This window comes from Xyrauchen texanus, chromosome 38 (assembly GCF_025860055.1).
Source record: "Xyrauchen texanus isolate HMW12.3.18 chromosome 38, RBS_HiC_50CHRs, whole genome shotgun sequence".
Taxonomy (NCBI): domain Eukaryota; kingdom Metazoa; phylum Chordata; class Actinopteri; order Cypriniformes; family Catostomidae; genus Xyrauchen; species Xyrauchen texanus.
In genome coordinates, this window is record NC_068313.1 from 34,021,350 (window position 1) to 34,043,464 (window position 22,115).

The 22,115-nt window shown below is 35.7% G+C and overlaps 1 protein-coding gene across 2 annotated transcripts in view; it reads left to right on the top strand.

The window, feature by feature from the left end:
* The first annotated feature begins 1,220 nt into the window (after positions 1-1,220).
* scaf4b (SR-related CTD-associated factor 4b) overlaps positions 1,221-22,115 on the top strand; it is a 46,883-nt gene continuing 25,988 nt past the window's right edge. Inside the window, exons 1-16 of one of the 2 annotated variants that reach the window (XR_007969018.1) lie at positions 1,221-1,366; positions 3,237-3,320; positions 5,453-5,497; positions 5,586-5,747; positions 5,859-5,988; positions 6,395-6,558; positions 10,193-10,288; positions 10,573-10,658; positions 10,770-10,833; positions 10,971-11,114; positions 11,408-11,478; positions 11,566-11,786; positions 14,674-14,774; positions 15,905-16,018; positions 16,406-16,562; positions 16,695-16,789. Coding sequence is in view for 1 of the 2 variants with exons in the window: in XM_052110188.1 (XP_051966148.1) it covers positions 1,331-1,366; positions 3,237-3,320; positions 5,453-5,497; positions 5,586-5,747; positions 5,859-5,988; positions 6,395-6,558; positions 10,193-10,288; positions 10,573-10,658; positions 10,770-10,833; positions 10,971-11,114; positions 11,408-11,478; positions 11,566-11,786; positions 14,674-14,774; positions 15,905-16,018; positions 16,406-16,562; positions 16,695-17,002 (1,983 nt within the window). In the remaining variant the exon portion in view is untranslated. Of the gene's footprint in view, positions 1,367-3,236; positions 3,321-5,452; positions 5,498-5,585; positions 5,748-5,858; positions 5,989-6,394; positions 6,559-10,192; positions 10,289-10,572; positions 10,659-10,769; positions 10,834-10,970; positions 11,115-11,407; positions 11,479-11,565; positions 11,787-14,673; positions 14,775-15,904; positions 16,019-16,405; positions 16,563-16,694; positions 19,789-22,115 lie in introns of those variants that run through there. The other variant, XM_052110188.1, reaches the window with a different exon arrangement.

A 22,115-nucleotide genomic window follows, 5' to 3' on the forward strand; every position in this document is an offset into this window, starting at 1 on the left:
AGAATTGGGATTTTTTTTTTTACTCTTTATTTGAACTCTTGTTAAGAATAAATTAGAAAATATATAATTTTAATGTAATGAGACTGTTTTGTTTTTTTTGTTTCATAAAAAACAACACACACACAAAAAATGTATTATTTTCCATATACTAAATGCTAAGGGACAATATATATATATATATATATATATATATATATATTTTTTTATTTTTATTTTTTTTTTTTTTTTATATATAATATATATATATATATATATATATATATATATATATATATATATATATATATATATATATATATATATATATATATATATATATATATTTGGATTATCACAGTGTGGGATATGTCAATGATTAGCAACAATATTTAATTTGTTTCATTATATTTGTTTTTTCAGTGTCAGATTAAAAAAAAAAAAATTACTCGCACTCATGACCTTAGAGGACAAAAAACTGCCATAAACATATTATATATATAAATATCATTTCCATTTTCACTGACTTAGAATTTTTAACCAACATCAGTCCTGATCATAACTACCAAATATTCATTAATTTTCAGAATTTTAACCCTTTGCGTTTGCCAGTTTGTTTACATAATGCTACTGTTGTTTTTACGCACATACATACGCACACACACACACACACACACACACACACATATACAAAACACTCTGATACCCATACCAACACACCCACAAAATTTTAGCTGCATCATTTATTCAATTTTCCTGCAGTGCTCTAAAATACAGGAAACAGAAAATATGAAAAAAGCATGTATTTGCTCCATAGGCTGAACATGACAAAAATGGCAGCATCTGGTGTAAAATATAAAAATATATATTTTGAAGCCAGGGCTCCGGAATGAAAGCATATTATCATAGAATTCATGATTTTATGCTTTAAAGGCACTGGGATCAAAGATTGTGTAGGCAGTGTATTTAGACCTGTCATAGGAACTGAGGTTGAAATATCAAAATTCCCCCAAAATACACACCTTTGTCTAAATTTATCAACACAGCCAAAATTACCGAAAAATACAAAAAATACAAAAATGTCCCGAATGTCACACAAGAGTTTAATAAAAAATAATTTTATAAATAAAAGTAATTAACTACAGGGAACTGAATATGGCGGGTGTTTAGTCTCCCACTGCAGTTCTCTTCCAGTCCAGTATGTGGCGCTGCACGCATTCGCGCTCATCCCGTCTCTCAGCGGATGTGAAAGCTCGAGGTACTTAGCGTAAACTCTCATGCGGCCTCGTCGCAACAATCCTGTTATTTTGGTCCACACGAATAATTCTAGAGGCATATTGAATAAACAAAGACCATGGAGATGGATGCGGTGAACGCCTTTAACGGGGAGGTGAGAAAATTGCGATTTATTGGACTTTTAGCCTGTTAGCATTAGCTGAGCGCGAGTGTCTACAAAACAATCGTTATTTTGTGATTGTAGTTGAGATTTATGGACTCAAATTGGCCATGTTGCTGCATTTTAACATTCTAAAGTCAAATAAGAGCTCAAATATAGCGACTTATACATAAATATGTGCTGAAACGAATGTAAATAAAGTTTGTATTTTTATTGACCTTCGCCTGTTCGTGCCGTCAAACTGGGTTGCATTACTATTAATTAGTCATTAAATAAGCGGAAAAACACGCTTATATCTGTCAAACATGGAGTAAATGGGCGTAAATGATACATTTTAGTTATTTATGTAGTCTTGTCTTTTCTGTTTTGTTACTCTAAAATTGTAATTAATTACGAACTACTAATTACATCATCTACAGTGTAATTAGATTACTGTAAAAATTTCTCTGTCTGAAAATAAATGTAATCACTTATTACTAATTACTTTCTAAAACCTCAACCAGATGAAAAATACAAGGATAGACATGAAATTGTTCTTTTAATTTTTTTAATAAATAATATAAAATCAAGTAAATTATTCATGATCTGGTCAAAGAATAAGGGGGTAGCGTTAAATTAGAAAACATATTTTAACATTAGACCTTAACACTTGTGCATCAATAAAAAGTTCCTTAGGGGACAAACATATCAGTGTAAAAAAACTGCCATAATATATATAAATAAATAAAAAATGTCCGCTTTCACTGACTTTTTATTAAACCAGCGTCAATCCTGATCATAACCACCAAATATACATTAATTTTCAGGATTTTAACCCTTGAATGCCAGCTTGTTTACATAATGCAATTGTTGTTTTTTACACACACACACTTCTCAATACAATACACCCATACAAAACACACTCTGACATCCATAAATACCCACACTGTATTTACTGCCTCATTTATTCTTTTGGGCTGTAGTGCTCTATAATACCACAAACAGAAAATAGGAAAAAAGCATGTATTTGCTCCATAGGCTAAACATGAGAAAAATGGCGCCATCTGGTGGAAAACAATCATTTAAATTTTGAAGCCAGGTCTCTGGAATGAAAGCATAATATAATAGAATTCATAATTTAATGCTTTAATGGCACTGGGATCAAATATTGCCATTTTAATGGGTTTCAATGGGAACATTTTTGTCCTGAAGGTCCTTGTATATCTATTTAGTGTACACCATATATTAAAGATGTATAATAGGAACTGAGGTTGAAATATCAAACTTCCCCCAAAAAATACACACCTTTGGCAAAATGTATGGTGTTGGCATAAACGCAGCCAAAATGATTTAAAAACCCCCCAGAAAAAGACAAAAATGTCCCGAAGTTCGCACAAGGGTTGAATTTCTTATTTTAATTTCACTATTGTTTTATATAGAATTGTTCTATAGTAACATAAATAATATTTAACACAATTACATCGGAAGTAACTAATTAAATTACTGAAGAATTAAGAGTAATCCCTTTACTTTTTTTCAATGAAAAAGTCATTAATTACTTGGTAATGATTTATACCCAACACTGGTTGTAATAGAATTAAAGTAGAGAGAATTACAGTGGCGATCTTGTGCAACTTTATAAATCTTTTCATGATTTCTTGTATTGCTTGTCTGTGTAACGGAGTGCCGTCTCTGATTTGGGTGCTGCTATTAGGGTCAGAAGAGAGCTCTGCTGTCGTTTTTATTTTGGGTTATTATGCACAGACAAAATTTTCCACTCATCATGGATGAGAATTTGATGCATCAGTTTTGTTTGTGTCTGTAAACTGTTTTACTTTTGGGTGTAAATGTGTTCACATTCCTTGCTCCCGTTTACTCCCTGTAGATGTTGTCTATGATAGAGATGACACCACCGATCTCTCGAGCCAAAATGATGTCTGTAACCAAAGCAGGAATTAAAGCTATTAAGGTAAGTTAAGAGAGGCATTTTGTTTTCCAGAAAAATTCTTGTTGGAGTGTTAAGTTGTCAACAGTCATTTGAATTGTCTCAATTGTTATTTCATGTTGAAATTGGAGGAATTTGGAGAAATTGTTATATTGCTGTTTTTAAATGGCTTTCATATCAGAGAGTGTTTGCTTGCATGGTCTTGATTTATTATAACACTGATTAAGATTAAAAAGCTGACAACCTAAACGCCTTGTGTTCGCCTTGGAAGTTAGAAAAAATTATTTCAAAATCTCATAAACTGAGCATTTCAATTTATTAATAATTTATCTTCGACATCTGGCCCTTTTAGCACTTTGGATTTTTAACAGTGTATGTGCATGCATCAGAGGAGATTTGTCATTTTTGTCTTTTTTTCTTCTGGAAGTCATTATAAAGAAAAAGAAAAACAATTGTGCACAGCACCATAGCTTCAAAAGCAATCCAATTGTATGCAAATGTAGATTTTCCAAGCTATGGTAGTGTGCAGGATTTTTTTTATTTTTTATTTTTTTTTTTTTATATAGTTTTTTTCTTTATATTAGCTGATGTATTATGAACATACCAATAATCTTTCTGGTGTGCTTGGTTTAGTTATTTATTTTCTGAAAGACAAAACATTTCCACCGCAACTCATATTCTGTATTGTGATTCTTGCTAAGGCTAATTACATGGCTAACATTTGATGCATCCTAAATGCACACAATTGAATCATATTTTCAAACTTTTGAACATTTTTGCCTTGAATTTTCTTTATTATTCAAACATATTTGTCTGTCATTTCATCTCAAGCACACACTTCACTGACGCTTGTCAGCTTGGTTCACAAGTACACTAACATTTGAAGAACTTTATTAAGGGCAAAATTGTTTGGTGTGATGGAAATGACACCACAACTGTGGGGCAGTCGTAATTATAAAAAAAATGGAAATAATTTGCACACAATAAATATTGAAATGGTTTGTTTATTCCAGCCTTTTTTAATTAATATTTTATAATACATTTTCATGATTTATTATTGAAATTCTGCATCTGGGATGAGGCTAAAATTGTACAATCTATACTATATGAGTCATTTGTAAACTATAAAAAATAATTGATTAGGTCCCTGTGAAAAAACATGACATTAAAAGTCCCCAAAGTTGAAGAAACACCCATATATCCTCAATATACAGCTCAGGAAAAATTTAAGAGACCCCTGCAATATTATAAGTTTATCTGGATTTACTATTTATAGTTATGTGTTTGAGTAAAATGACATTTTTGTTTTATTCTATAAAGTACTGACAACATTTCTCCCAAATTCTAAATAAAAATTAAGAACTGATCAAAATAACAAAAAAGATGCAGTGTTTTTCAGACCTCAAATAATGCAAAGAAATCAAGTTCTTATACTTATACATACTAATGTTTTAATTTAGGAAGAGTTCAGAGATCAATATTTGGTGGAATAACCATGATTTTCAATCAGCTTTCATGCATCTTGGCATGCTCTCTACCAGTCTTTCACATTGGGCTTTCACTTTTGGGTGACTTTGTCACTCCTGGTGCAAAAATTCAAGCAGCTCGGCTTTGTTTGATGGCTTGTGACCATCCATTTTCCTCTTGACCACATTCCAGAGATTTTCAATGGGGTTCAGGTCTGGAGATTGGGCTGGACATGACAGGGTCTTGATCCGATGTTCCTCCATCCACACCTTGATTGACCTGACTGTGTGGCATGGACCATTGACCAAGCAGAAGGGAGCAAGTTTTCTTCCAGGATAACCATGTACGTGGCTTGTGACATAGTCACCCAATAGCAATTTGAAAGACTGGTGGAGAGCATGCCAAGATGCATGAAAGCTGTGAAAATCAGGGTTATTCCACCAAATATTGATTTCTGAACTCTTCCCATGTTAAAACATTGTATTGTGTTGTTTAAAAATGAATATGAACTTATTTTCGTTGCATTATGCGAGGTCTGAAAAACGCTGCATCTTTTTTTGTGATTATGAAAAGGATTAATGACCATATTTCAAATACATAATTGTTGACACTATACATTTTTGGCTAACATTATAAAGATATATTTGTTTTGTGACTGAGTTATAATGATGTGTTTTTTTTTCTGTTAGCTTTACAAGCATGTTGTTCAAATCGTGGAGAAGTTCATCAAGAGGGTATGTAATAAACTATGTACTGTACTGCTGATTGCTGGTATGTTCAGGTGAAGATTTAGTGTTAAATTATTTTTCTTTTTCCCATCAGTGTAAACCAGATCTAAAGGTTGCTGGTCTCTATGTGGTCGACTCAATTATCAGACAGTCCCGTCACCAGTTTGGTGTGGATAAAGATGTATTTGCTCCAAGGTTTTTGAAAAATTTCAACGCAACATTTGAGAACCTTTATCAATGCCCAGCTGATGACAAGGTGCAAAATTCTTACATCAAAAAACATTCAGTGAATTTCCAGTGAAGTGTTTCTGTGATGCTATATTTCATTGAGGAATGCTGATTGTGTGTTTTTCTTGGTTAAATCAAGGTGAAGATACTGCGTGTGTTGCAGCTATGGCAGAAGAATGAGGTGTTTGGCATGGACATCATACAGCCACTGTTAGATATGGCCACAGCTCCAGTGCTTCCTGTCTTAGAGAATGGAACCACAGTCAGCGGTAAAGAAAACATACAGCTAAATTAGACAAAAATGTAAAAATATACATTTGTTTTGAGTAATTCTGAGGTTGTCTTTCTATATATATATATGTGTGTTTGTTTGTTTGTTTGTTTAATACTGTAGAATCAAGCCATTCCAACTGTAAAATCCTCCTGCACTGGTCAAAAAGAAACATTGAGTAATAAAATAAATATCACATTGATTTTTGCTGAAGGCATATAGTCCCAAAAAGCAACCATCTGCACCTATTAATCAGTAAAACCTATAAATATGTCTACCTCTATTCCTATTAAACTTAACTTTGCTGGTACTGTTTTTAAATGGGATTCAAACTAAAAACCTGCAGTTCTATGATCTGTACAATGATCTCTGTTATTAAACTAGACTGTTTGTTGCTCCTCCAGCTGCGCTGATGGCAGTACCACAGTCTGCACCTCTGCCTGTACCAGTGCCTGTACCACAGCCTGTACCAGCTGCTGCCACCACGGTAGTGGACCCACACACTGTTCAGAGCCCAGTGGCCCTTGCTGCTGTCACGCAGCTTCTCCAGGGTACTCCGGGCATAGAGGTAACAACATTTACTACACACAAATCCATCTGTACATTAGTAATTAAAGACAAACTTTTTGATTGAATAAAAAAAACGAGTCAGAAGATATATAAACTTTATTGTTCTTAATTACAAGATTTAGTTACTTGTTTTGTACTTTTTAAATTAAAAGATCACAGATTGTAATTGCAAAGATCAGACCATATAAGTTTCAAAGAGACATGGTGGCTTTCAATAGTCCAGTGCTTCTATTTTGCATGTATGCATATGGTTTATTTTATTTGCAAATGAGCAAGTAACAACAATGGTAACGTTTTGAAGGAAAAGTTTAATTGAAAAAGAAACATGAATTTTAGAGTTTCCTAGTAATATGGTATGTCTTCCTATTACTGTAAGAGATAGTGTTGGGAATGTTGATTTATTGATGGAAATGCTACAGTCCATTCAGAAAAATCTAAATATTTTGGTTAATAGGTTATCTAGAAAATGTTACGGTATTTTGAAGTTCTCGCTATAACAATATAGTGCATGTTAATTATCACGGTATACCATATTATTGAATATCGGCAAATGTCTAATTAATAAATAAATACACACACACACACACATATACACTGGAGGCCAAACATTTAGAATAATGTACAGATTTTGCTCTTATGGAATTTTTTTTTAAACTTTTATTCACCAAAGTGGCATTCGACTGATCACAATGTTTAGTCAGGACATTAATAACGTTATTATTACAATTTGAGTAAAATGTTCAGAACTTCTTAAGCTACAAAGCGTTCTCATGAAAAAATCCTCCATGTGAAGCAATGACAGCTTTACAGATTCTTGACATTGTAGTGGTCAGTTTGTTCAGATACTCATGTGACATTTCACCCCACACTTCCTGTAGCACTTGCCATAGATGTGACTGTCTTGTCGGGCAGTTCTCACGCACCTTACAGTCTAGCTGATCCCACAAAAGCTCAATGGGGTTAAGATCCATAACACTCTTTTCCAATTATCTGTTGTCCATTGTCTGTGTTTCTTTGCCAACTCAAACCTTTTCTTTTAGTTTTTCTGTTTCAAATGTGTCTTTCTTTGCAATTCGTCCCATAAGGCTGCACCCCTGAGTCTTTTCTTTACTGTTGTACATGAAACTGGTGTTGAGCGGGTAGAATTCAATGAAGCTGTCAGCGGAGGACATGTGAGACATCTATTTCTCAAACTAGAGACTCTGATGTACTGATCCTCTTGTTTAGTTGTACATCTGGTCTTCCACATCTCTTTCTGTCCTTGTTAGAGCCAGTTGTGCTTTGTCTTTGAAGACTGTAGTTTTGGCAATTTCAATGATAGTATAGCCTTCATTCCTCATAACAATGATTGACTGATAAGTTACTAGAGAATGCGGTTTCTTTTTTGCTATTTTTGACCTAATATTGACCTTAAGACATGCCAGTCTATTGCACACTGTATCAACTCAAAAACAAACACAAAGAAAATGTTAAGCTTCATTTAACAAACCAAATATCTTTCAACTGTGTTTGATTATAATAGCAAGTGATTTTCTAGTACCGAATTAGCAATTTAGCATGATTACTCAAGGATAAGGTGTTGGAGAGATGGCTGCTGTCTAGATTTGATGAAAAATGACTTTTTTCAATTAGTGATGGTGCTTATTTTTACATCAGTAATGTCCTGACTATACTTTGTGATCTGTTGAATGCCACTTTGGTGAATTAAATGCCAATTTCCTTCGGAAACACCAAAATCTGTACATTATTCCAAACTTAGGGGTGTACTCACTTTTGTTGCCAGCGGTTTAGACATTAATGGCTGTGTGTTGAGTTATTTTGAGGGGACAGCAAATTTACAGTGTTATACAAGCTGTACACTCACTACTTTACATTGTAGCAAAGATTCATTTCTTCAGTGTAGTCCCATGAAAAGATATTATCAGATATTTACAAAAATGTGATTTGTATACTCACTTTGTGAGATACTGTATGTATGTGTGTATATATATATATTTATTTATTTATTAGGGATGCACCGAAATTTCGGCCACCGAAAATGGCATTTTCTGTTTTGGCCGAAAGAGAAAATAGGCTGAAAATTTGAGCCGATATATATGCCCCCCTGCCCCTCAGTGCTCAGGTTTCACTCTCGATCAATCTAATCATAATCACGGTGCTACCAAGCAAAGGCCCATGTCAGCGGTGTGGAAATACTTCAAAGCAGTACCGCCGCTCCCTATACGCTTACTACGCAGTCTGCGTAGGGCACCAACTCCCTAGGAGGGCACCAGAAAGTCAACCGGGTGCCCTTCCTCGCACCTTATACGTTATTCAAGGACCCAAAAGCAGTTGTGGAACACAGTCGATCGTTTCATGCTCATATTGCGAACGCGATAATCCTCTTGACTACTTGCACATGATCAAAGATCACTTTCCATTACTTGCGCTGATTGCACGCATGTATTTCTCTGCCAAAGCAGAGAGAGAGACTATTCAGTGCAGCATCTCATGTTCTTGAGTTGCCAGAAAGCTGAGCAACTTTTGTTCTTGAAGAGAAACCTGACACTTTTACTTAGATGGAAAGCAGTCCAATTTGCCCTGTGTATAGCAATTACATCAAAATTTGTTTAGCCCTGCAAAACTTTGTTTTTCACTTGAGGATACATCTGTCGTTTACAGTTGATTTTTGTATTAGTTCAATTACTGCCATTTTGCACTGTTTTTTGCACAATCATTTTATATTAAGTATAAATACGTTTACATAAACAGAATAGAGACCCTCTGCCATTCTGTGTTCTGCCTGTTGCTATCATTTAAATGACTGTGTAGCATATTTAAACTTTTTGTATTTGCAAGATGCTAGCCTAGAGCTGCTAAGTTCATTACTTGACTGCTGTTTTGCATATCATTAGAGTTTTCTATAATGTTACATTTATTGGATAATTGGTAAAATCTGTTAAATTGAATTGTTAAAGAACTGAATAAAGAATAATATTTTTGATATTGTTATAATATATTTTCTGTCTAATTTTGTTGTTACTTTCAATAAAAGTGTGATAATTTTATTGATTTGTAGTTTTTCAATTCAGATTAATTAAATTCATGAAATGTAAAGTATAATATTAATACAATTATATACAAAAAAACTATTTTAAAATAGGTATTTAAAAAAAATTCATTTTAGTTTTTTGGCCAAGTGCAACCTGAATTTTTGGTTTCGGCCCAGAATTTTCATTTTGGTGCATCATATATATATATATATATATAGACCGATCAGCCACAACATTAAACCACCTGCCTAATATTGTGTTGGTCCCCCTCGTGCCACCAAAATAGTGCAGGACTTGCATCACAGAATAGCAATCAAGAGATGCTATTCTTCAAACTACAATTTTACAGAGCAGTTATCTGAGTTAACATAGACTTTGTCAGTTGGAACTAGTCTGGCAATTCTCTGTTGACCTCTCATCAACAAGGCATGTTCATCCACAAAACTGCCGCTCACTGGTTGTTTTTTTGTATATTGTATATTGACAAAGATATTGTTTTTTGTGTGACTTCAAACATTGCCAGATATTTAGTTTGTAGAAACAGCTGTGTTGTATGTCATATTCAATAATAACTATATCAATTCTATGTTTTTGTTTTAGTTACAACAACTGCTCCAGACTCTGCAGCAAAGTGGAGGGGCGGGGCTTTCTCAGCCCAGTGCCCCGCCCACTGAACAGAAGACATCACTAGCTAAGGTACCACACTTGAACAGTCCTGAGGTTTGAGTTTGATGCTTTTGATGCTGAGTTTGAACTGTTTTGATAAGAGCAGTATCACCTCCGATATGGTGGGTATGACAGGTTTAGGAAAAAGTGGTAAAATATTATTACAAATGGATGAAACATGTGAAAGATCAGCCTTATTTGACTTTTTTTTTTTTTTTTTGGTCACATTGAAACAAAAGAATAAGCACAGTATAAAACCTTTTATTCAGTTCTCTCCCTGTATCAGACTTTTAGTATGATGTTTTATGTCTTAGTCTCTGCTGGATCGATTTGACTATGACGATGAACCAGAACCAGTTGAGGAAAAATCCGAACCACCCCCTGCCGCTCCTATTATCATGTAGGACACAACAAACACTCATTCCTTGATGTTCTGTTACGTTACATGTAATTCATTCCAACTTATTCAGACAACCGCTGATTATTATTCATCTGTCTTTGTGTTATACAGAAACCTCCCCCTTGAATTACAGCAAGCCCTGCAAGCACACCTTCTAAGCCAAATAGCTAACCAGGTATTTATTTGTAAACAACTACATGTGCGCATGCTTCAGTTTTTCTTATATACAGGATTTAAGAGTAAATGCATACCAAAAATAATAGAAAGCATAACTGATGCTTTTGGGTCATGGAAATGTTTTCTCATGTTCAGAATCAGATGCAGGGCCACATGGCGTCTCAGGAGTTACCCACGTCGCTTCAGGAGTTCTCAGCAACAGTTCGGGAGCAGATACCAGACAACACACCTCGCACCCAAAATGACAGCAGCATTCAGCCCACTACCCATCAGCCACAGGTACAGAACAGACCTCTAAACCTTTAGCAGTTATAACATCACTGGTTTCACACGCAGAAAAAACACACATTTAATTCTAATGGTCAGAGAAAGGGTTGAAAATGGCCGTGAAAAAATAAAATGAGTCTCTTTTTGACTCAAACTTTGCTAACACTATAAGTGGACTTTATAATAAAAGAATTGTATAATATGACCCCATTAAGAATGCAGTTTTTGCATTTTTTTTATTTAGAATAAGTTAATTGCATTAAAGTCAGACTATCAGCACATTTGCCTTTGAATCATCATTTCAGGGTTCAGCTGCTGAGACAGATCGCACAGTTCGGGACGGGAGAGTTGGAAGACACAAACAATCAAGATCCAGGTATGTCTCAAGGGTGTGCTTGAATTTAAGGTTCCTGAAGGCAAGATTTTCATTTGATTTACTTTTTTGAATGCCATGCGTCTTCAGGTCTCCACGGAGAGGATTGGCATCACGTTCGCAAAGATCACGGTCTGGGTCACGCTCCCGACACTCAAGACATCATCGCACACGGTCCCGATCCAGAGAGAGGCAAAAACGTTCCCCACGTGCACGATCGGAGGAAAGGAGAGAGAGGGAGAGGGAGAGAGAGAAAGATCGAGAGCGCAGACAGAAAGGACTTCCATCCATCAAGAAGGAAACTCTGAGTGGTGAGCGTTAAATATCATATGGTTTTTCCTCAAGTCTTACTACAATTCTACAAAACATAAAACATGTAAGGATTATAGATGGTTCCATACATTGAATGAAGTTTCCCTAAACATGCCAAGCTACTTGGCTCTCATTTTGAAGGTTAACCAGCTACTGGTGGTATTGTTTCTGTTTTCATATTAAGGTGGGATTCTGTAGGGAACTTGCAGTGTGATATTATATTGTAGGTCACTATATGATATTATACCACAGGTCTGTTGAATGCTTGATTCTGATTGGATGATGGTCGTTCTAAGGTGTGCTGTAGTGTAAAACACCACCCTACCCCCCGCCCCCCCATTTCGTTTACACACACACACACACACACACAGAGAGGGAGAGGCAGCGCAAGCCTCCATTGCTGGTTCTAACAAGACGTTTTCGAATTGGCAACGAAGGGTTGAGCTGTATTAAAGCAAGATGCACTTGGTCAATACAACAGTTTTATATGATCTGAAATATCTGTGGGAAAACCCTCAAGGAAACACATTATACGCGTAACGCACACTTAAGGACCAAACATACCCGTGAGAGAAAAATAGAGTCGTCATGTCAGCGCACTCCTGCATCTCAGTAGGGATTAAACAAAGTTGTTAAGGTTTACAACAGGAATATGCGGAATTTTGAATCAATGTTACTTCTGACGAGAGCTGCAACAAAAAAAGGTAATCCCAGAAGCGATTGTTCTCATTTTCTGAGTTTCGCTCTTTTGATACCTCAAATACAAACTCTCACACACATGCACAAACGCACTAACTTGTTACTTGAGTAAAGCAGCGCAAGCATCCGTTGCTGGTTCTAACGTGACCTTTTTGAATTAGTAATGAATGCTCTGACTGTATTAAAGCAAGACACTGAGTATGTGGCGGAAGAAAGTAGTTCCACTAACAAGGGCGTTTTAGGGCCGAAAACTATATATAGAAAAAAACTATATATATTTTTTTTTTAATAAAACCCCGAACGATGTCTTAAGGTGTGGTAACCGTGGTATAAGCAGAATAATTGACTCCGGCTCATTTGCATTACCACCTCGTAGAGCCCGAAGCCATTTGTTTTGAGAATAATGGCTGGCTGATGAAGTTATTGGCTGGCTAGCCGGCTCAGCCAAAACCTAAATGGCTGCTGCAGCCGCCAAACTTTTCATAGCTGCAAATGGCTGAAGCTGCCACTTCATGTCTACAGATGTCTATGTTATACTGATTTACTAGACCTCAATATTTCCAAGCAATGCATGGCTTACACTATATTTCTACAAAATGCAATACAATGTAATAAAGAAAACACCAGATTTTACTTTCACAACGTATGTACATATTTTTTTTTTTAGTCTGTATGCTACTAAACATTTTCAAATAGCCTACAATGTGTTGTGTTTAGGCTAAATGTATGTAGGCTAAGTTGTATACAATAACTTAGTATACAATGACCAGATGACTAGCAAGTGATGATCGTTTGCCATTGAGCAGTAGGCCAGTGGAACTAAACATGCATTCCACCGGCACACTACCTGGTGAAATGGAGAGGTAGCACCGCGCCATAGCGGACAGTGTGGGGAAAGTATTGCTATGGGTTCGCCAAAAGTCCAATGCTCCTTGGTCTCTTGTTCCTATACAAGAACGTAAACTTTTGTTGAATTTATGAGAAATCTACAGACGCAAACAGACGAAGTGTAGTAAAATAAAGACATAAATGTGTATTTCTGACTTTTTTCACCACAAGTCTGAAAGAAGACATGTTATTGAAGACAAATATCCAAAAATCTCAAAATTGACCAGTAAGAAAAAAACCGATGTTTTTGCCTGCCGTGTCTCGCCTTAATATAAACACACACTGTTATCAGTATTATTTTGGACAAAGTTTTGCACATTTCACTTCAATGTACACTGAAGCATGCGTCGTGAATTAGCAATGTGGAAACGGTGGTTTGTTACTGCAGTAATATCACGTTCAATGCTATAAATCTCTCTGTTTCAGAATATTTGGTTCATAACATCAATCTTTGATTCAGGTATTTGTGCAACCGTGCCCTGAAGATTTAACAAAAGTCTGGGTAGGCCTAAGTTAAAAAAAAAAAGTAAGTAGGAATTAGGAAAGTATGTGAGAAGTGAGATCAAAATTTCCTTGCTTGCTTCTTTCCGCCATTTCACCTCAGTGCGAGAAAAACATGCATCGCTTCTTCTGTACGGTAAACGAGCAATTTTAATTGGTCGTCAATTCACTGTGAGTCTGTGTATCGTAGCAACGGGCACAAGACTGCGCTGTTATGAATCCAGTGGGAAAATAGATCTCATGTATTGTTTATATATTTCGTGTGTGTATGTCTCTATGTGATAGAATTATTATTTGATGCAAATAATTCTAGCCGGCTCAGCCAAACTTTATCAGATGGCGGCTCAATTTGGCTTACGAAATTATTGGCTGGCGGCGGCTGAAATTCTAAATGGCGCAAATGGCGGCGCCTGGCGGCGGCTTCGGTGTCTACCACCTCGAGTGTCCAATATTTTTAAACAATTCAACAGTCCGTCGTCAATGATTCCTTGCATAATGCAATTCTTTATGTATAGTTATTCAAAATTGTGATTTGCAGTCTTTTACGAATTTTTAATTCATCTTCATCTTGGATTTCGGTTCTTTGAGCAGTTATATTTGTAACTAGTTCAGAGTTTGAATTTGGTCAAATAGAATTAATTAAATGTGCGCTTACACAAATTAAATGTGTAAATCTGTTTTTACCAAAAATATGAATGCGATTTGTGAGGTAAAATATCGCAATACTTTGAAATATCAATCTCCCCTTACCCCACTTCAGTTTCACACGCTCTTATTGTGTTTTTATTTTTTTTGTAGTTTGCAGTACTACTTTATGGATTGGACAGCTGGACAAAAAGACTCTGAAGCAGGACATCATGTGCCTGATGGAGGAGTTTGGACAGATCGAGTCCATCAATGTACGTATAGATCATGTTTGTCCTCGCTAATATTATATACATTTGCACCTGTGTAAGAGTTCCTTTTGAGAATCCTCAAAAGCTTCGCAACACAACAGTGAAGGATGTATGATCAATATATATGTTTTGAAAAACTCAATTTAACCCTTGTTTTGTGTTCATTTTGTGTTCTCGGCCAAAAATGTCCAGCCCACTAAGATTGTTTATAAATCTCTCATATTGCATTTATTATCACAATATTTTGTATTAAATATTTTATTAACTTCTTTTTTAGTAATTATGACCAGTTTTGTACTCCTTTATAGAATATATTTAAAAAATATGTATATATATATTTAACTGAACTGAGCTTATTACCAGGCCAATGTGGGGCACTCCCTGCAGAAAAAAAAAATGCACTCATCTAAATGATTGGGGTGCTCCTAAACAATTAATATTTTGTAGTCTAATCCATTAATTTTTGACCAGGAACACGTGTAACAAAGTGAAAAAACCAAAAAATTGTCCAGATTGTTTTTTTTGTTTTCAGATACCATATCACAAACTCAAGGAATTCTAGTCCGATAGGATTAAGAAAAGAAAATTACAAATCTGGGTCAAAATGACCAGAACACAACATAAGGCTTAAAGTTGAAGTGTGTAATTTTTGCACCACCAAACAGCATGTAAAAAATAAACATTGTTTTCGAACAGCCTTCCAAATATATCCATGTCTGCTGTTGATCAAACAGATAGCCTCACCCCCAATTTACACCTTTAGTTGAGTCAATGTTGTTGCGTCTGATTGGACAGCAGAGACTTTGAGAAAATGAACCTACGAATGACTTTATTTATGGCTGTCTCTGTATGTTAAGCTGTGATCGGAGGAAGTATTGAAACACTGAAAAAGTTACTCACTTTAATTTTCCCCAAGCTTCAGCAGGTAATATTAGCATCTCTTCTGCAATGGAGTTTGACTTAAAGGAATAGAGTACTCAAAGGTCAAATTATTTCAATGTTCTGCATGGATTTTTCCACTGGATGTCACTACCATTTTCAACTGCTGATTTTAACTATGTTTATTGTGTACTAAAAAAGCAAACCTGACAGTTAAAGTGCTTTTTTTTTAACATGTGTTTGTTTCTCTGTAGATGATTCCTCCCAGAGGTTGTGCATACATCGTTATGGTACACAGACAGGATGCTAACACGGCCCTAAGCAAACTTAGCAGAGGGGCTGCCAAAGTCAACCAGAAAGCTATTAAGGTGCCATGACAAACCTTCTCTTCCTGTTGAGTGGCTGTGTTCTTTAATTGAGATACCTGATAAGAGATATTGCCTTTTACACGGCTGTATGGAATACTTTATTTTGATTTGTCATTCTCGGAATTCTGCAGTCCGAGATATTTTGTGTGATGACCATTAAACCGTTTACTACATTTTTATTATTTTATTCACATGAATACACTGGACGTTGAACTTGACACCAATCCATTCATGCAATAGTCATTATGTGTCATTTGTTATTTTTGGATTACTTGCATTTCTTAAAAGAATTGTTTTGTCCCAGATGTTGCGTTTGCATGAACTTTAGCACCCATGCCAGTTTTGAATCTTTACAACTGGTCTGTTGTTTAACTTGTCCTTGATCAGATCTCTTGGGCGTTAAATAAGGGCATAAAGACAGAGTTTAAGAAGTTTTGGGATGTTGAGCGCGGCGTCACTTACATCCCCTGGGATAAAGTGAAACCCGATGAAATCCAGAGTCTTCGAGAAGGAGGCATGTTCGACACTGAAACACTCAAATCAGGTAACTGTCCCACCTTTATATATAAAAACTTTATCTTCCTGATTGTGTAATGAACAGAAAACTCAACATTTTGTGACAATGTACTGTAATTATTAAGTAGCATCACTGTTCAAATCAATCTTCCATCTTTAGAGTGGAATGTTGTTCTGACCAATCCAGTTGTGCCAGTCTCAGGAGGACCTGAAGGAAGACAGGGGGATGGAGCTGCACTCCCAGCGGTACAACAGGTAAAATATGAGTGGTTTCTTTTGGAACCCCTCAAAGGTATTGAGTGTCAGGTTCAGATTTTCTGCTCTTGTGTTGTCATATCTTTGGCATTTGTGGGGCAAACAGTGTTTCTGTGTTATTTTCTGTGCTCTGAGCGTTTCGTGCATGGTTGCCATCATTTCTGGCAAATGAAGAATCATAGAGCACAAAATAAAACAAAGTTAGTGTCATGACTGTCTATTTTCTTTACGTGTTTCAGTGGCGTCACTCTCAGTGACCGTTTTTGTCACAATATTGTCAGTATCCCGCTGTTCTGTAGACCAGGTTTTGCATGCATGCATGTATGCAGATGTAGCCAGTCCATGATGATGCACATTTTGCACACACTGTTAATTTTCTGCCGTAGGAGATGTAGAATCAAAAACTAACGCTTTTCTGTATTTATTTATTTTGATGGTTGATATGGATTACAAATGTGTTGATACTCTGTTTGCTGCTTAATGTCTGGACCAGATGACTACATTAGAAAAAAAAAAAAAAAGAAGAAGAAGAATTTCTTTAGAGTTGCAGATAGGGATGGGCACGAGTACTCGAGGACTCTGGTACTTGGACGTGGCAACAATGATCGATAGTGATCATGCATGATGTGACTTTTCGCTTAATTCGAAATCCAGTAACATTACCTGACAATTGTGTCAAAGAGGGAGCCAAATTTGTAATTTTGAGATCAATTACGTTGTGATTTTGAGGGTTACATTGATTATCAGAGACTTCTCATGGCAAACAAACTGATACGATGCTGCAATGCTATCATTACATATAATCAAAACAAAGAGTGTAATTAACTGTGTTTTGACAACATGTCTCTGTAAAATGTATGCTAAACACTTTATTATCATTTAAAGTAAGAACTTTGACTCGTTAATGGATATTATTTAATAAAAGTGAATGATTATCACTGACCAAACCTCCCTGCGTGAAGTAACACACACCTGCATCTTGACAAAATGAATGAAGATTTCCGCTCGAGTTTCCAAGTGGCACTTTCCTCAGTTGAATGGTGGAAATTTCGACTCCAAGTTGAATGGTATGCTTCATGAATCGCAGCAACAACAATACAGAGCATTGCGGCTTTCCTCACAAGAGCGAACATTTGGACACACCAGGTGCATGTGACCGTGTACAGCAGGCGAGTGTTTCAAACAGCTGGACAGAGCGCAGTTGAATGGAACACAATGCAGCATCTTCAAAACTGAACTTAAACTTAACACTCATATTAAAACGCAATGTTATGGTGTCTCCTGTTATTTGAAAATATACTGTTCAGACAGTCATTAAAAAAAACTGGTGCGCACTTACAAAGATTATTATGGTAACCTGAAGGAAGAACAGACAGACGCACGTTATATTTACATTTACATTTATGCATTTGGCAGACGCTTTTATCCAAAGCGACTTACAGTGCACTTATTACAGGGACAATCCCCCCGGAACAACCTGGAGATAAGTGCCTTGCTCAAGGGCACAATGGTGGTGGCAGTGGGGTTCGAACCAGGGACCCTCTGATTAACAGCCCTGTGCTTTAGCCACTACGCCACCACCACTCCATATTTTACATTATATATTATATTATACATTTTGTGCATTTTGTAACCGATTAATTTATAGCAGCCTTTAATAATGAATAGTTGATACACTGGAACCAGACACAATGCAGCAGCCATAGACGTTTGTCAGACATGTTGTTATGGACATGTAATTGCCCCTTGAGTACCCGACGAGTACTAGAGTAATTAGTCCGAGTACTTGAGTAGACAAAATGACCCAAATGCCCATCCCTAGTTGCAGACTAAATTTGTTTTTGTGTGGAAGGCAGGTTAAAAATTTATTTCTTGAATGAGAGCTTGTTGAATGTTCATACTTTCAACTGGAGTCCATCCCCATGTCTTTTTATCTTCTGGATGAAACTGAAGCTGCGAGAAGACGTGTGGTAATACTAATCACCGATTAATTTGAGAGAAAAGAACTGCATTCTGGAGTAATACAGTTGTACATCAAATTCAAGTTCATACCGGCATTACAAAATAATGTACAAATAATTTGAACATATGGAAGCCCAATGAGTCTTGTATTCTCAAGATCATGGCTTGTTTTTCTCAATGTAATGAAAGTTAACTTGACATCTTGAGAATAGAAGATCGAACATAACCTCTGGATATCTGACCAAAATTAAATAATGGTTAGCCTCAGTATTTACATCCAGAATGTTTATAAACATTGAACCCACAAATTAAAATCACAATATGTCCGAGTAAGTTTATTTAACCGCAAAAGCTGCTATTTAATGAGATGAATATATAGTTTGCATGTAATTCAAATGTGAGCGCTTGTAAATGTGGGAAGACAGTGTTGTGCTCACGCCAGCAGCTCATAACTTTTTAAGGCTCATACAGGGTAAACAACGCCATGAGTATCACATGCTCTGTAGTAGATTAAAGTAAACATTGTTGCACGAGGCACATTTAGAGTACATATTAAATAGCAGCCTTTTGCGGTTTAATAATCACTTTGAGTCACATTGCGACATGCTTTTCCAGAGTTGCAAGCTGCTATTATAATGTCAGAGCTCCTTCTTTGGTTTAAACAACACAGAAACACTTCAAAATAAAAGCGCCATCAAAATAAAAGCTACATTTATTGGGGAAAATGATGACTACTGTAAAGTTGTAATAATAATAATAGTAATAATAGATCAGTAGTAATTGTATTATACTTGAGCAGTATCTAACATCTGTGATGCTCTGTTATGCAGCACTTTATTTGACAAAATATAACTCCAAAGCTGTATTTTGGATTGTGCTTTGAGGTTCTGTATATAAGCACTTAATTTTATAAAACATAATGCTGAAGTATGTTGAAAACTAATTGTTATTAATTATCATTTATGTTTGAGTTATAGTTTTAATTAACTAATTTATTCAAACACCATTTTATGAGGAAATTGAAATAAACTGTTGACCATGGAATTCAGAAAAAAAAAAAAGAAATACAATCTGTGAGTACCAAAAATTAAGTATTGTACTAGTACTCATTAAAAAAAAAAAAATGGTATCGGGACATCCCTAGTATTTACATTATATCTATTATAAAAGAAAAAATAAGTTGGTGTGTAATAAATATATATATATATATATATATATATATATATATATATATATATATATATATATATATATATATATATATAGTACTCAAAGAAACGGAGTCTGTTAAAATGTGCAATTGGAAAGATATGAACAGTTCTACATTAGATTTTAGGTTTTTATTTTTCCTGGAAAAGGATGGCACTATGAACACAATTCCTGGTATATGGGGTTTTTCTACTTTGGGTAGCTAAAGGGTTTGTCAATAGAAATGAGTTTTGCTCAGCAAGATCACACATTGACTACTAATCTTTTGCTGTTTTGTGCATAAAGGACATCTTAAATGACACGCATGTGTCTTGCGTACATGCACATCCACATTAACAGTGGTTCTCAATGGGGTTTTTTCTTCTCTGGAACCCAGATTTTACATTGGGCATCAAGTGGCGACCCCAAAAAATGTAATCTAGAAACTAGAAGAAAAAAAAAGATGTAGCCTGGGTGTTTTTTTTTTTTTTTTAATAATTTAAAATCTTGAATAGTTTTGCTCATGGTTCTCAAATAAAAGTGCATATATCAAGTGACAATTTTTGTTGATCTCAAAAGATACAGGAAGTTTTCTCTCCCCCCTTCTAAAAGTTGATGAACATATTTGTTTATATGAGCATATTATATTTATTTTCCAGTTTATTTACATATATACAACAACATTCAAACAGAACATATATTACACAGGAGGAAAACTTCATTCATTATTTGTTCATAAGTATTGGAGTTACGGACTTCATGAACTTGCCATTTATATTTACAGTGCAATGCCATGTAAGCACAGGTAAGACCATGGATCCTCATTACGGTGGTTAGGTCAATATAGTTAGTCTTTCTAATAAATAATAATAATAAATAAATCATAATATTTATAGTAATTGGTTATGGAAAATATAGTAGCATAAGCACTTTTAGAAGCTTTAACTACAACTGTCGTAGTTGTAGTAAAAATGATGTCCAATAGATTTTTGCGCATGCACAGTGTTGTTTTTCTTGTCCTCGTCAGTTTAGTTTATAATGGCAAGACTGTCTAGCTGTTTGACTTCCTTCATTGTAGAGGTCTGAGTTCCTATCTCACACCCAAACATGTTCATGTTCACTCGCTTTCTGCCTGCAGTGATTTTCCTCCCAAACTCTCTCATTCCCGCAACCCTGCATGTGGTTGGGGGGCAAAAACCATACAAATATACAAGTGTACACAAAGAAGATTTGTATTTTTTTCTGTTATTGCTCTTGTCAGATGATGTGTGACTTGATGCCCATTTCACTTGCCTGAGGTTGATTTCTTAACACTTAATTGACAATTTTTCTGTCTGAGATTCACATCCTTTGATGTCCATGCTTGGCTCTTTATCATTCTTCTAAAGCTCTTTTGACTTCCTGAATAGCCTGCTCAAAATATTAATTTGAGGCACATGCATAAAATAACAAAAAAATGTCCACATCAGATTTTTTTAGGCTTTTCTCTGACCACCCGCTTCCGCACATCAATCATTGGAAGTATGTCTGATCCCACATTCAACTCGGAAGTTTAATCCTGTGGCGCGAGAAAGCTAATCTGGTCTTGTGGGAGTTCTGCGGAAATGTAGATCTCTACTCCATTGAGTTTTAAACTAGAAAATGTTTTACAGGAATTCAAATGGGTCGCATCAATATTTTGGTCTGTTGCGCAATATCAAGGGAAACACAGAACCAATTGCGCCAATGGGATGGCTTGCGCCGCACACTCGCTCAAAAACCAGGCTTCAGTTGCTTTTCCTTTTCAGATGAGAAGCATATAAAACGATGAATATCATTAAATTTGCCTCGCCGGCCAAACTTTTCTTGTGCCTTGGAAAAATATAGATGGTGAGAATTGTTCTGGCATTGTTCTTTCCATGATGTCCGTGAACAAATCCGAAAAGACCTGCGAGCCATTTTTGGGTCGCGACCCACAAGATGAGAAACACCGCTCTTTAAAACACTGAAGTTAAAAACACAAAATCATTGTGGTGGCCAAGAGCCAGGGGTTTAGAGGTTCTTTACAGGGAACCCAGAGTTTCTGTGCATCACGGGCTGATTTAGACTGATGGCGGAAGATGACGCTTTATTCGGCAGCTTCCCTTGAAGAACAGTTGCTGGGAAACGTAAAGCAAGAAACAGGTGGGTTCCGGAA